A 14,508-nucleotide genomic window follows, 5' to 3' on the forward strand; every position below is an offset into this window, starting at 1 on the left:
TGCAATTGTTGCTTGATTGTGACCATATTATTTGGCAATATTAACAATACGGGTGCCTTCCTCCTCTTTATTTATGACCTCTAACTTTGTTAAAGAGGAAATCATTTTTCCTTCGTCTTGAAACGTTTGTATCGGTCTCAGATTCCATAGTTAAATAATTAAATTTAGATACTTGTAGTTATATATGTATGCTGAATGAAAGTTTATAGTAAAAGGAAGTATAACGCTAAAAACGAATATTTGCTTTCGCTTATGAATTTTCACAAAATTTCCAACGTGGAATGCTGACCTGAGAGAAGTCAGTCATCATGTCTCTTCAAAACATTGTGAAAATGCTTTCAGCTAATCGCATTTCGACTTCTTTATGATTTTGACGTATGTAATATGCATACCGACTGCCAAATTTGAACTCAGGCAAAATTTTTCTTGAATTCAAATGGTGAAATAAAAGTCGTATGATGAGGTAAAAACCTCACAATGTTCAACTTCATAAAGTGAAAAAATCGTTTATCAGGGTATTCGTATCCTGAGGGTGCACTGTAGATTGCTTGATTATAGCAAAACTTCAAAATATTTCTCTGCGAAACAGATAGATATCTACAAAATCATATTATGAATTGTTTTTTCAGCAAACATATGTCCACACCTATATCTAGCATATCTTATACTAGATTTTAAGAAGGCCTTCGACAAGGATCCACGCATGTTTTTAAGTGCCAAACTCAAAAAATACTGCCTTGGTCCTCTTTTAATTGCATGGATCACGAATCTTTTAACTGGGAGAACTTGCCAATTACTCTCAACAGCACATACAGAGTGAGAATGCTGATGCGACAAGTGGAGTTTCTCAGGGTTCTGTAATAGGCCCAAAACTGTTTTTGCTATATATATCTTTATTGCTATGTTAACGACTTGCCAGCATGCGTGGCATGCAACATCAGCATATTTATGGATGACACAGTAATTTATACGCCTATCGATAATTGCTTCACTGCTGTAGACTTTAAAAATGACATAAATGCAGTGTAGGAGTGTCTTAAACCATAACTGTCACGAACAACTTTTATTGTATTTACTAGGTAAATCAGACACGCTGATTCCGATTTTGTACTCCAAATAAAGATTAGTCCACTAACCTTCAAAGTCATTTAGGCTTTTTTAAAGCGTTTCAATATCCGTTTCGAAAACAACACAATCGGCATTACAAGCTCCGCCCATAAATATGTGACGAAACCTAGCTTTTTCAGAAACGGAAGTTAGGAAAGTTTAGTCCGATTTAGAATAATAGAGATGGGTGTCTTAAAACCCATTATTATCTAAATCCAGCCTGTAAAATAATTTCAGTTTTTTATGAAAGGGATATAAACTATTTAAAATTGCTCGCAGCTTGTTACATGACGTTTAAATGGGCTGGACGCCGAGAAAAATGAGCTCAAAAAGCGCGGTTTTATCACGAGCTAGCGTTGTTATCGCGCTTTTTAAATATGCAATGCTAAATAGCTTATCTACCTTTCAGAAAAGACTGATATTATTTTTAAAGCTGGATTTAGATATTAATAAATTTTAAAACACCCGTCTCTATTATTCTAAATCGGTCTAAACATCTCTACGTAACTTCTGTTCCTAAAAAGCTAGGTTACGTCAAGTATTTATGGGCGGAGCTTGTTATGCCGATCGTGTTGTTTTCGAAACCGATATTAAAACGCTATAAAAAATCCTTTATTACTCTGAAAGTTAGTGGCCTAATCTTTATTTTGATTACAAAATCGGAATCAGCATGTCTGATTTACCTAGTAAATACGATAAAAGTTGTTCGTGGCAGTTATGGTTTAATGGTGGAAACTGGAATTCAATATTGAAAATGTAAGGTAATGTGCCTTTCAGATTATTCATCTTCTGATGAATTTTACAATATTTTATAAATGAGAGAAACGTCGATTTGAATCACATTTTTTAAATCTAGGGGCATGATTTTTAGTGATTTGTCTTGACAATATTACATGTTTACAAAAATTGAAAAAGCAAGCCGGATGTTCGGATTCTTAAAGAGAACATTTTTTATGCTTCAAAAGCTCTTAAACCAATTGCAAAAATATCTCTTATAAGACCAATTATAGAGTATGGTTGTCAGCTGAGGGATCCGTAGGCTACTATAAGCAGGATATCAATCACCTCGAAGCAAGTTAGAGGAAAGCAGTTAAGTACATATACAACGTCAAGTCGTGACACTTGCATAATGGTCTTAGCGAAGGACTTAGGCCTGGCAGCCGAAAACCCCTACGTATATCCTTGCTGCACAAAATTATCAGTGATTCACATTCTGGATCTCCAGGAGCTTTATCACACAAATTTCCGGAACTTGTAAATTTTTCAAATCAAAGCAGCACCATTACTCATAGCCAGTAAGCTACACTGTCAATTAATGTCTCTGTCAAATATAACACATACCAAAAGGTTTCTCCCTAGTACCTTGAAAGGATAGGAGCCCATAATAATCTTTTAAAATTTTAACTTATGACGTTCATTCATTCCTTGATGATAATTTTGATAACATCCTTGCTAGTCAGTTAAACTTCCATGACCATAATACTACAGCGTCTGACTCAGCAATTCCTCTGGCTTTTACCATCAGGCTTACTTTCAGTTTTTGCCTAGAACTTTCAGACACATAAGAGGTCTGCTTCACAACCATTTTGGTGCAAGACATATTTTAGCTTTTCTTCTTCAAAGTTTTGATAATCTCCCTTTTTTACCTGGCACAAGGTCTTAGGGCTCTGTTTTACGTAGAATTAGAACGATCCGGGATATAAAACTCGGTAATATGTACAATTTGTGATAAATAATCATAAATTTAACTCATTTTCATATATAATTCTTCTGAGTATACATGGATTACTTCTATTTTAATTATCCATTCATTTTTAGCACTTTCTTGAGGCCTGCATAGTATATATTCGAAGGAACACCTGCGTATATGTACCAATTTTACTGATACATAAGTCAGATTTATTTAGCCCAATTAAGGCTTGCACTCCTATGATTCCACACAGCCATTGCAACACTTACTTTTCCACGTTCTACAAATTCTTCTTCAGCATACATGATTGTTAACGTTCTCTAACTCTCACCGGTCAGTGGTCTACTTCAATGAGAATCTGAAATTCAATGAAAGCATATGGCCAGGTTTTAGCCGGATATAGTTCTTGAAGTCGATGGTTCCACATTGGAAACATGCACAACATTAAATTATTCTGTACGAAAAGTTGTTTACAAAAATTCAGAGCTAAATTCTAAATAAAAAAATTACGTACTTTTGTAAAATAAATGTAATGTGCAATAATGCAATTAGTGTTTTAAAACGACATAGAAATACTACTGCTTTGAGCATACAGTCACGTGATGAATCAAAATGGCTTCCACTAAGTTGTCCCCTCTCCAAAGAGATGAGCTGTCTCCTGGAGATGCGCCCAATTTAAACAAGAACGGCGTGCAAGAGAAATGCGTTACTAGTGAACTTGGCACTCAGTTAAATTCTAGTTGGACTTTTTGGATTGATAAGTAATAATTTACTGAATGTTCAAAGTACTCTGTAGTTAAAACCCGTTCGCATAACGCTCTGCAGCGAATTGGTTGATATACATAATGGTTTCAAGCATTGTAGTTTTATTAACGATATATGCATTAATCAGTAGCTTATTTGCAATTTTTGGTGTATACTGTTTTAAGCTATTTTACTATAAAAAATCGTGAACAAATAATGGTGTTTTCCTAACTCTTACCGCTTTCTTCGCTTTCATAGGCCATCTTATGGTTCATCAGCAGCCGAATATGAAGCTAATCTCCGTGAGCTCTACAATGTCTCTTACGCCGAGGTAACTTTTTAAAGTTTAGCTTATTGATTTGTCAATACCAGAAGATAATTAAAATTTAAATGGAAGTTAAAAACGCCTCTTATCACCCAAGTTCAGTTATTTTTGATTGATTTTACAGAAATTTTGGAGTGTGTATAACAACATTCCCCAGCCATCACAAATTAGTAATCGATACAGCTATCATCTAATGAGAGAAGGCAGCAAGCCCATCTGGTATGTTAGGGCCAATTCTCTCTCATTTTGCTTGCTCTCCCTCCATACCCCATAGTTTGTTCCGAGCCTTGGTTTCACACAAGCCTCTTCTGCTGCCTACTTTGATTACTTAACTTTACTTGTTTGGGTGATTTTGCAAATCAAACCAGTATTTTGCTAATATGCATTTACACTGTATTTTTGTTATTGGTTGGTAGGTCTATGTTGAAACAACCCAAGCAACTGGTTGAATGCTAATAAATTTCTTGTTTAACATGCAGGGAGGATGCATCTCACTGCAACGGTGGCCATTGGAAATTGAAGTGCCAAAAAAAGGATTCTGTATGTTGCAATATTTGTCTTACAATAAAAAAAATTGCGTGAATGAATTTTGAAGTTGCCTGAAAAGTATTGTTATAACAGTTGTAAAGTTGCATTTGCAGGATGAAGTATGGAGAGAGCTTCTACTTGCTGCTATCGGGGAGAAGCTATCAGAATGTCTTGCTGAAGGTATTCTTCAATCTTGTTGCCATCAACCAATCAAACCAATACTGAGCAGCCCGTAATGGCCGTAATGCAAAATACAAGATAATTTTTACTCAAGTTTTTGATAGGCAAGGAAGGTGAGAATGGCTATGGTAGCTGAACTATATGTTGAGATGTTTGAGACGAGGCATTTTATCTGTGTGTTGTTGTAGGTGACAGTATTAATGGAGTAAGCATCAGTGTTAGGGACAGAGATGATGTTGTACAGATCTGGAACACAAATGCTTGTCTAGCTGACAAGGCCACTGTGATTAACAGACTTCAACAATTGCTACCCCGTGTTGAGTTTCTTACATCGTTTTATAAAGGTAGGTTTCTCTTAGGGATCTCATCTTCAGTCGAACTTCTAGATTGGGAAAAAATGCATTCTGATATTTACTTTACAAGTTAAAACTGTTGCATGTTGAAATAATTATTCTCATAGAAATGTATTGTATTTCATTTGTTTATTTTTGCAACCCTAAAACTAAAAAATACATTGTATGTAAAAAAACTAAATTATCAAATGATAATAATAAAAATATAAGAACTGCTAGAAAAGGTTGTTGCTTGTTGCTGGCCATAGCAGAGACACTAATAGCAGAGACACTAATAGCAGAGACACTAATAGCAGAGACACTAATAGCAGAGACACTAATAGCAGAGACACTAATAGCAGAGACACTAATAGCAGAAACACTAATAGCAGAGACACTAATAGCAGAGACACTAATAGCAGAGACACTAATAGCAGAGACACTAATAGCAGAGACACTAATAGCAGAGACACTAATAGCAGAGACACTAATAGCAGAGACACTAATAGCAGAGACACTAATAGCAGAAACACTAATAGCAGAGACACTAATAGCAGAGACACTAATAGCAGAGACACTAATAGCAGAGACACTAATAGCAGAGACACTAATAGCAGAGACACTAATAGCAGAGACACTAATAGCAGAGACACTAATAGCAGAAACACTAATAGCAGAGACACTAATAGCAGAGACACTAATAGCAGAGACACTAATAGCAGAGACACTAATAGCAGAGACACTAATAGCAGAGACACTAATAGCAGAGACACTAATAGCAGAGACACTAATAGCAGAGACACTAATAGCAGAGACACTAATAGCAGAGACACTAATAGCAGAAACACTAATAGCAGAGACACTAATAGCAGAGACACTAATAGCAGAGACACTAATAGCAGAGACACTAATAGCAGAGACACTAATAGCAGAAACACTAATAGCAGAGACACTAATAGCAGAAACACTAATAGCAGAGACACTAATAGCAGAGACACTAATAGCAGAGACACTAATAGCAGAGACACTAATAGCAGAGACACTAATAGCAGAGACACTAATAGCAGAAACACTAATAGCAGAGACACTAATAGCAGAGACACTAATAGCAGAGACACTAATAGCAGAGACACTAATAGCAGAGACACTAATAGCAGAGACACTAATAGCAGAGACACTAATAGCCGAGACACTAATAGCCGAGACACTAATAGCAGAGACACTAATAGCAGAGACACTAATAGCAGAGACACTAATAGCCGAGACACTAATAGCAGAGACACTAATAGCAGAAACACTAATAGCAGAGACACTAATAGCAGAGACACTAATAGCAGAGACACTAATAGCAGAGACACTAATAGCAGAGACACTAATAGCAGAGACACTAATAGCCGAGACACTAATAGCCGAGACACTAATAGCCGAGACACTAATAGCGGAGACACTAATAGCGGAGACACTAATAGCGGAGACACTAATAGCGGAGACACTAATAGCGGAGACACTAATAGCGGAGACACTAATAGCGGAGACACTAATAGCGGAGACACTAATAGCAGAGACACTAATAGCCGAGACACTAATAGCCGAGACACTAATACAAAACTGATGCATAAGCTCATAGGTGGAGGTAAGAGAGAGGTAGAGATAAGCAACATAACTTACCATAAATACTCATGTATATACTCATGTACCTTTGAACCTAAAATTTTTAAAGTTTGGGATGTAACTTGTACACGCAGTCCAAAAAGTATATAGATCTGTAGACTTCTCACTGCATTCAGGGTTAGTGTACCTTTTACAATGCGCAAGTACTAAAAATAATTTATTCAACAATAAGACGCTTGGAAAGATCTAGTACATGTACTTGTACTGACATAATGAGGTGATTACTCGGGGTCACTGTCATGTGGCATCTTTAGCATTTAATTACATTCTTTGGGTTGCTTCTCGTTGGTGCAAAAACTATGTTTGCAACATTCCATTTAAACACAGCATCGTATTTTGTCCTTCTCGGTGACATTTGTTCCAAAATGTACCCGCTGATTTGGTATTTGTTTACTGTACAGTAAATTGCTGAAGCCGCTATACATCCCCTCGCAAAAGTGGGAACACTCATTTAATTGGTCAATCGCCAGCTTGTCAGCCAATGCGTGCTTGCCTCGACAGATGGAGACAGTAAACTTGGCGAATGACTCACTTGGCTAGGTTAAATTAAGTGTGTTAAATGAATGGAAAAATGGCGGGCACGACTTATACACTATGTATACCTGTAGCTCAAAAAACATCCTTCAATGTTTGGGGTGTGGTTTATACATGGCGGGGGCTTACATGCTAGGATTTGCAGTACTCTGACTTAAACTAGGTTGAGTTTAAACTGACCTAGTTCTTATATTATTTTCATTTTTATATGTATTACATTTTTATATTTCGTCAGATTTTTCATTTTCATTTATAAACCTGCAATGAAACAAAGATTGATAAAAGTTTTCTTAAAAATACATTAGGTGTTGAGACAAATATTTGCTCCAATCGTACGTTTGGAAGTTTGTATGTCGGGGTGATGGCAAGTGCGGATTTGGCTGTAACTGCGCCAGCCATCTCAGTTGCAATCTAATTGGTAAAAAACTGTCAATGTAAGTTTGGGAGAAGTACCTAGGAACCACCCGAGTGGAATTATAAGCTCAGTCATGTGTAGGTTTTCGTGTTAGACACAGGGGTGCTAGAAATGCGCTTGCAACTTCCTTCAACTTGTATTATACATGTATATAATTTATAATAAATATATAATTATATATATATATTATACATGTATATAATTTATAATAAATGTATAATTTAAATTACCTCAAGTTTTATGTTTCTTGTTACCTTTTTGTTTTACTTTTCATTTTTGCCTGTTTCTTTGCTTTTATATTTATAACTGTAATGCTTTCAAAAACTTTGTATGCTCTATGTTGAATTTACATCCGATTTAGATACATTGCATATTGTTTCATCTTGCATTACGTCGATAGCACATATGAATGAGCTATCGATGTAATCTGACGGCACATACTATATGTACATGTAAAAATTTGTGTGTAGGTTTAACTGTATTTGGCAAACAGACAGATACATTTGGGCTTTTGCATTGATACCTGGGTGAGCGAGCTAATGTCATTTGCTAATTCATGGATGAAATATTACAAATTATAGCTATACCAGTAGGTGAGCATGGAATGAGGAGTACCAGTAGGTGAGCATAGAATGAGGAGTACCAGTAGGTGAGCATAGAATGAGGAGTACCAGTAGGTGAGCATGGAATGAGGACTACTAGTAGGTGAGCATAGAATGAGGAGTACCAGTAGGTGAGCATAGAATGAGGAGTACCAGTAGGTGAGCATGGAATGAGGAGTACCAGTAAGTGAGCATGGAATGAGGAGTTGTGAATTTTGTTGCAAGACGATTAGCAGTTAATCAGAGTGACAGTCATAAAATGAGGAGAGGTTTTTGAAGTCGTTTTGTAAACTTCGATACAAGCCATTCTTGTGATATCTTCATAGCTGTTCATTTAACTGCAAGCTTTCGTAGGTAACTAATTAATCCGTTGCCAGACAGGAAAGCATAACCCTAGAATGGGATATCATCGTCCTAGGATAGCATGATCTTCACTGCTGTTCCACATTCGTCTATTTAGATTGATTCTATAACATGCATCCGCTCGCCATCTACGCAGCAGTTTCACTTTTAATAACACTGTTTTAGGAAAATTGGTTGGGGCGTTAAGACTACCAGGCATATTTTAGTTTAGGAATAAGATGTTTTAATTATGACAGTACTACATTTGCAGTTTTTTAAATGTGTACATGCAAAAAATATCCGGACTAATAACTCACATCCTCTAATGATACAGGGTAGGTAACTCACATCCTGTAATGATACAAGGTAGGTAACTCACATCCTCTAATGATACAGGGTAGGTAACTCGCATCCTCTAATAATACAGGGTAGGTAACTCACATCCTCTAATAATACAGGGTAGGTAACTCACATCCTCTAATGATACAGGGTAGGTAACTCACATCCTCTAATAATACAGGGTAGGTAACTCACATCCTCTAATGATACAGGGTAGGTAACTCACATCTTGCAATGATGCAGAGTAGGTAACGCACATCCTCTAATGATACAGGGTAGGTAACTCTCATCCTCTAATGATGCAGGGTAGGTAACTCACATCCTCTAATGATACAGTGTAGGTAACTCACATCCTCTAATGATACAGTGTAGGTAACTCTCATCCTCTAATGATACAGGGTAGGTAACTCACATCCTCTAATGATACAGGGTAGGTAACTCACATCCTCTAATGATACAGGGTAGGTAACTCACATTCTCTAATGATACAGTGTAGGTAACTCACATCCTCTAATGATACAGGGTAGGTAACTCACATCCTCTATTGATACAGTGTAGGTAACTCACATCCTCTAATGATACAGGGTAGGTAACTCACATCCTCTAATAATACAGGGTAGGTAACTCTCATCCTGTAATGATACAGGGTAGGTAACTCACATCCTCTGTGTGACTCAAATATTGGATCAAAATTACATGAGTGTAGTTAGGTGTAGTTTGGTACAATATGTCTAGAGACTAGTTAGTAGCGTAGCCGTGTGTAGCTTGGTAGATTATGTTTTCCTACAAGCTCTAGGAGACACTCTGATGTTAAACATTTGATAGCTTCACCTAGGATGTAAGGTGCAATGCACTTTGGAACTGCATCTTTACTATTATTTTACTTGCAGCCTTCGAGTCCCATGATGCCTTCGAAGGAAAAAGGTGAACAATGGCTTTGACACTTATCACCTTGACAGATGCCATTGTGACCTTCAGTGCCATTGTGACCTCTGCTGTCATCTAATTTGTGCAGTCTACTAAAGAGCTAAAAAATACCTGTGCCAAATCTCACTTTTAGTTCTCAACCATTTTTGGTTTCTGCAATATTGCTTGTAAGAGTAGCTAATTTTGTTTAAATTTTAGGCTTCGACCGCGATAGTTTTAGTAGCCTAAATATTTTTTACCGTTCTGTGAATATTTTATTCATTATTCTGAGCTGGTAAGCCCACTCTGACACTGCTGAATAACTGATAGCAAGAACTGTATAATTGCCCAGCCAAATTCGTGTGTGTCTATTTTTCTATTCTCCCATTTATTTTATACGCCGTTTCATATTATTACTTACATGTATATCGCCATGCAGTAGCCATTATTATAGAAGCGCTGAGTTAGACTTAATATAATTGCACGATGGGATATGTTACCATTGAAAATATGGAGGATCGCTGTCTTCTGTAAGCCCGCACTAGCCACCACAGTAAGTGCTGGCTTACCTTTACATAAGTTGAACAAAATTACTAAATTAAGAGATCAGCACAAGTAGCCTATATATGGCAACGTTGGCTTTCAGTTGTACTTCCAGTTTCATATGACCGATAATTGACGTTTTACCTGGCAGTGGTTATTGAGAGCTTTCTTGTCTTGTTTTTATTCGTTCTCTAGCGAAACTATCAATAAATGAGTTATGGCTAACAGCTTCAGAATCAATACATATAGATAATAGTCTTTATTCATCCTGAGCAATAATATTGATTACATATTCTGTATAACTAAATCCAGGATGCATTTGATTGCTTGTTATAGTTCTGCTTGAGTAGTGGCCAGTGCCACCGCTAATCTAGGTTAGTAATTAACCATAATAAACAGCTGGATCACGGTAAATAGAGGTTCAACGATTTACATTAGAGAGCATTTATTTTTAATACCATCAGCTCTCCTCGCAGCCTTTGATTTTCCCTTTCCTTTTGCGCTACTGGTTGCCAGAGACATCTCTCGTCGCTTTTCCAACAGCAGTAACTGCTCAAACACATCCTGAACATTGTATTTAGTTTTAGCGGAAGCTTCCAAATATCCACAATCCCATTGTCCCGCAATTCTGTGTCCTTCGGCCTCCAGCACTTCTCTATCCGGACAGTCGACTTTGTTACCAACCAGCACAACAGGAACCATAGCCTTTCCTCCTTTGAGATCAACTATCTCATCATAGATAGGTTTCAGATCTGAGAGAGATTGTTTATTGTTCACAGCGTAAATGAGTACAAATGCATGACCTTTCTGTATTGATAGCTTTTGCATGGCTGGAAACTGATGGCTGCCAGTTGTATCTGTCACTTGTAAAGTGCACACTGACTTGTTGCTGCTTATTACCTTAAAACATAAATCTAGCAGTTAATACTGATTAGCTGTCTGCGCTGATTAACACATAAATCAAACAGTCTTTGCTGATTAACATATACATGTATATATAACAGCATGTGCTGATTAACATATATATGTAACGGTCTGCGCTGTTTAACATATAAATCTAACAGTCTGCGCTGTTTAATATATAAATCTAACAGTCTGTGCTGATTAACATATAAATCTAACAGTCTGTGCTGATTAACATATAAATCTAACAGTCTGTGCTGTTAAATAAATAAATCTAACAGTCTGCGCTGATTAACATATATATGTAACAGTCTGTGCTGATTAACATATAAATCTAACAGTCTGCGCTGTTTAATATATAAATCTAACAGTCTGTACTGATTAACATATAAATCTAACAGTCTGTGCTGATTAACATATAAATCTAACAGTCTGTGCTGATTAACATATAAATCTAACAGTCTGCGCTGTTTAATATATAAATCTAACAGTCTGCGCTGATTAACATATAAATCTAACAGTCTGCGCTGATTAACATATAAATCTAACAGTCTGCGCTGTTTAACATATAAATCTAACATTCTGCTCTGTTTAATAAATAAATCTAACAGTCTGCATTGTTTAACATATAAATCTAACAGTCTGCGCTGTTTAATATGTAAATCTAACAGTCTGTGCTGATTAACATATAAATCTAACAGTCTGTGCTGATTAACATATAAATCTAACAGTCTGTACTGATTAACATATAAATCTAACAGTCTTTGCTGATTAACATATAAATCTAACAGTCTGTGCTGATTAACATATAAATCTAACAGTCTTTGCTGATTAACATATAAATCTAACAGTCTGCGCTGTTTAATATATAAATCTAACAGTCTGCGCTGTTTAATATATAAATCTAACAGTCTTTGCTGTTTAATATATAAATCTAAGTCTGTGCTGATTAACAAGTCTAACTGCTTGAGCTATTACGTAGAGTGTAAGCAACTGACCTTCCTGTAGGTATCTTCAATCGTAGGAACATAGCCTTCCCTGTAAGTTCCTTCTACAAATTGTTGAACAATGGAGCTTTTTCCCACCCCAGCCGATCCAAAGACAACGACTCTGTAGTCGTTAGCATCCTGCCCTACCACTCCATTAGGCATATTGTATTATATCTGTTGATGACTCCGTTTACTTTCCTTCAAATAAACATGCAATCATCATCTCATTTTTCATATACTCTGTACGGTATATCTATTATTAGAACAGCTACTTTCTATTCTAATTCCAACTAAAAATATCAGCTGCTCACCCATTCCAGCATCTATAGTTTGCTACTGAAATATCTGCCTCCTTGTTCCATAGCTTGTACGCGCACGCGAGTTCATATCAATAGCATTATATTGATCTCTGTTTGACGAGTTTAAGTACAAACATGAGAATTTTTATTTGCTCAATTAATTTTAAGTGATTGTAGGTGAGAGGTCACTTCAAAAAGTCAATGCCAGTACATAGCATTACAGGGCATCATCTATGTTTGGTTTTAGATATGCATTTTGCTTTCACGTGTGTCACTTGAGTTTAAAGTAAATCTTCTATAAAGTGATAGCAATCGAAGTGAATAAATGTGTATATGTTGGTATTAAGATGTGTAAAAAATATTTTAGAGCTTAACAATACTTATAAAAAAGGGTTTATTTAAATTGTACCTTTAAATTGAAGTAATACTGCTTTAAGACCAATACAAAGGGTGTTTAATGACGAAGTATCTTGACCATAATTTAGAACACATGTACTAGTAAAAGAGTATACGCGAACTGAAAAAATTGGTTGGAACCAGCAAGTGCTCTGACCAAACATAAAATTCGCTCACAGATTTTAGTGTGAACATTTTCATCGATTTGCAGAACTTTATATGAACGTTAGAATAAATGAAACAATAAATAAATGCATTGTTTGAAAATATGAACCTGGAAACTCCAAAAAGCTTGCAAAATGGTTAAGCTAAAAAGGACTAGTAATCTTAGCGGTCAACAGCTAAAGATGTTAAATTGTTATTGATTTTGTTTTTGATGTCTTAAATTTTAAATCTATTCTTCTAGCTAATTGCTTGTAGAGCTGCCTGATTATTGATTGTTTCTCTGCTATGGCTTTTATAAACCATACATATCATGGTGTGTAGAACATTTCTGAACTTGTTTGGCTGGCTGACTGGATGTCTCACTCAATTAACAGAATAGGATAGGATCAGGTAGAGGATATTTGCTCTTGTTCAGAAAAAAATCAAAGAGAGGAATCTAAAAACTACCTGTTGTTTGAAAGCCAATAAAATTTTCCAGTTATTTCTGTACAGTAAACCTGGTGTGTGCTTCACTTTAATTTTAATGGCATGCTGCAGGCTTAAAACATGGAGGTTGAAACATTTATGATATAGGGATTGATACTGTGGCTAGTACTGCTCTTAGTGAGGTTTATAAAAAGTACACTAGAACATTGATATAGGAGGGGGAGCAAAGGCTTTGGAGATAGCGAGTTAAGATACAAGATATGCAGGAGCAAAGACATAGTATTATATGATATAATAAAATTGCTTCACTTTGACTCACACGCGCTAACTAGCTTCTTCACACCTCAAATTTTGCTTAATAAATACTCAGTAGGTTTACATTGAAAGACCTAAAGTTGGTCACTATGAAATAATGAACAAAGTCACTGAGAAGTGATGAACAAAAGTCACTATGAAGTGATGAACAAAGTCACTGTGAAGTGATGAACAAAGTCACTGTGAAGCGATGAACAAAGTCACTATGAAATAATGAACAAAGTCACTGAGAAGTGATGAACAAAAGTCACTGTGAAGTGATGAACAAAGTCACTGTGAAGTAATGAACAAAGTCACTATGAAGTGATGAACAAAGTCACTGTGAAGTAATGAACAAAGTCACTGTGAAGTAATGAACAAAGTCACTATGAAGTGATGAACAAAGTCACTGTGAAGTGATGAACAAAGTCACTGTGAAGTGATGAACAAAGTCACTATGAAGTGATGAACGAAGTCACTGTGAAGTGATGAACAAAGTCACTGTGAAGTAATGAACAAAGTCACTGTGAAGTAATGAACAAAGTCACTATGAAGTGATGAACAAAGTCACTGTGAAGTGATGAACAAAGTCACTGTGAAGTGATGAACAAAGTCACTATGAAGTGATGAACGAAGTCACTGTGAAGTGATGAACAAAGTCACTATGAAGTGATGAACAAAGTCACTGTGAAGTGATGAACAAAGTCACTGTGAAGTAATGAACAAAGTCACTATGAAGTGATGAACAAAGTCACTGTGAAGTAATGAAAAAAGTCAC

General features: G+C 36.1%; 3 protein-coding genes across 3 annotated transcripts in view; 1 reads left to right on the forward strand and 2 right to left on the reverse strand.

Annotated features, from left to right (window-relative positions):
• LOC137407940 (eukaryotic translation initiation factor 3 subunit L-like) overlaps positions 1-3,205 on the reverse strand; it is a 30,755-nt gene extending 27,550 nt beyond the window's left edge. Inside the window, exon 1 of the mRNA XM_068094330.1 lies at positions 3,067-3,205. Within this exon, the coding sequence (XP_067950431.1) occupies positions 3,067-3,102 (36 nt within the window). The 5' untranslated portion in view covers positions 3,103-3,205. The remainder of the gene's footprint in view (positions 1-3,066) is intronic.
• Positions 3,206-3,399: 194 nt separating this feature from the next.
• On the forward strand, positions 3,400-10,485 carry LOC137386068 (eukaryotic translation initiation factor 4E type 3-like). Its single transcript, XM_068072739.1, has 7 exons — positions 3,400-3,558; positions 3,800-3,872; positions 3,991-4,085; positions 4,346-4,406; positions 4,508-4,574; positions 4,763-4,918; positions 9,700-10,485. The coding sequence occupies exons 1-7, from the start codon at positions 3,410-3,412 to the stop codon at positions 9,735-9,737; spliced, it is 639 nt and encodes a 212-aa protein (XP_067928840.1). The 5' UTR covers positions 3,400-3,409; the 3' UTR covers positions 9,738-10,485.
• An 88-nt stretch (positions 10,486-10,573) lies between these two features.
• Positions 10,574-12,312, reverse strand: LOC137386069 (GTP-binding protein Di-Ras1-like). The gene is made up of 2 exons (XM_068072740.1): positions 12,160-12,312; positions 10,574-11,158 (listed from the first exon to the last, which is right to left on the reverse strand). The coding sequence occupies exons 1-2, from the start codon at positions 12,310-12,312 to the stop codon at positions 10,688-10,690; spliced, it is 624 nt and encodes a 207-aa protein (XP_067928841.1). The 3' UTR covers positions 10,574-10,687.
• Positions 12,313-14,508: the final 2,196 nt, after the last annotated feature.

Source organism: Watersipora subatra, chromosome 1 (genome assembly GCF_963576615.1).
Source record: "Watersipora subatra chromosome 1, tzWatSuba1.1, whole genome shotgun sequence".
Taxonomy (NCBI): Eukaryota; Metazoa; Bryozoa; class Gymnolaemata; order Cheilostomatida; family Watersiporidae; genus Watersipora; species Watersipora subatra.

What these genes read in the sequence shown, in the direction of transcription:
- LOC137386069 (XM_068072740.1), bottom strand. Translation starts at nt 12,312, where the DNA reads ATGCCTAATGGAGTGGTAGGGCAGGATGCTAACGACTACAGAGTCGTT. An exon ending in TTGAAGATACCTACAGGAAG is followed by an intron (nt 11,159 to 12,159) that starts GTCAGTTGCTTA and finishes TTATGTTTTAAG; the next exon opens with GTAATAAGCAGCAACAAGTC.
- LOC137386068 (XM_068072739.1), top strand. Translation starts at nt 3,410, where the DNA reads ATGGCTTCCACTAAGTTGTCCCCTCTCCAAAGAGATGAGCTGTCTCCT. An exon ending in ATCAGAATGTCTTGCTGAAG is followed by an intron (nt 4,575 to 4,762) that starts GTATTCTTCAAT and finishes GTGTTGTTGTAG; the next exon opens with GTGACAGTATTAATGGAGTA. An exon ending in TCTTACATCGTTTTATAAAG is followed by an intron (nt 4,919 to 9,699) that starts GTAGGTTTCTCT and finishes TTTTACTTGCAG; the next exon opens with CCTTCGAGTCCCATGATGCC.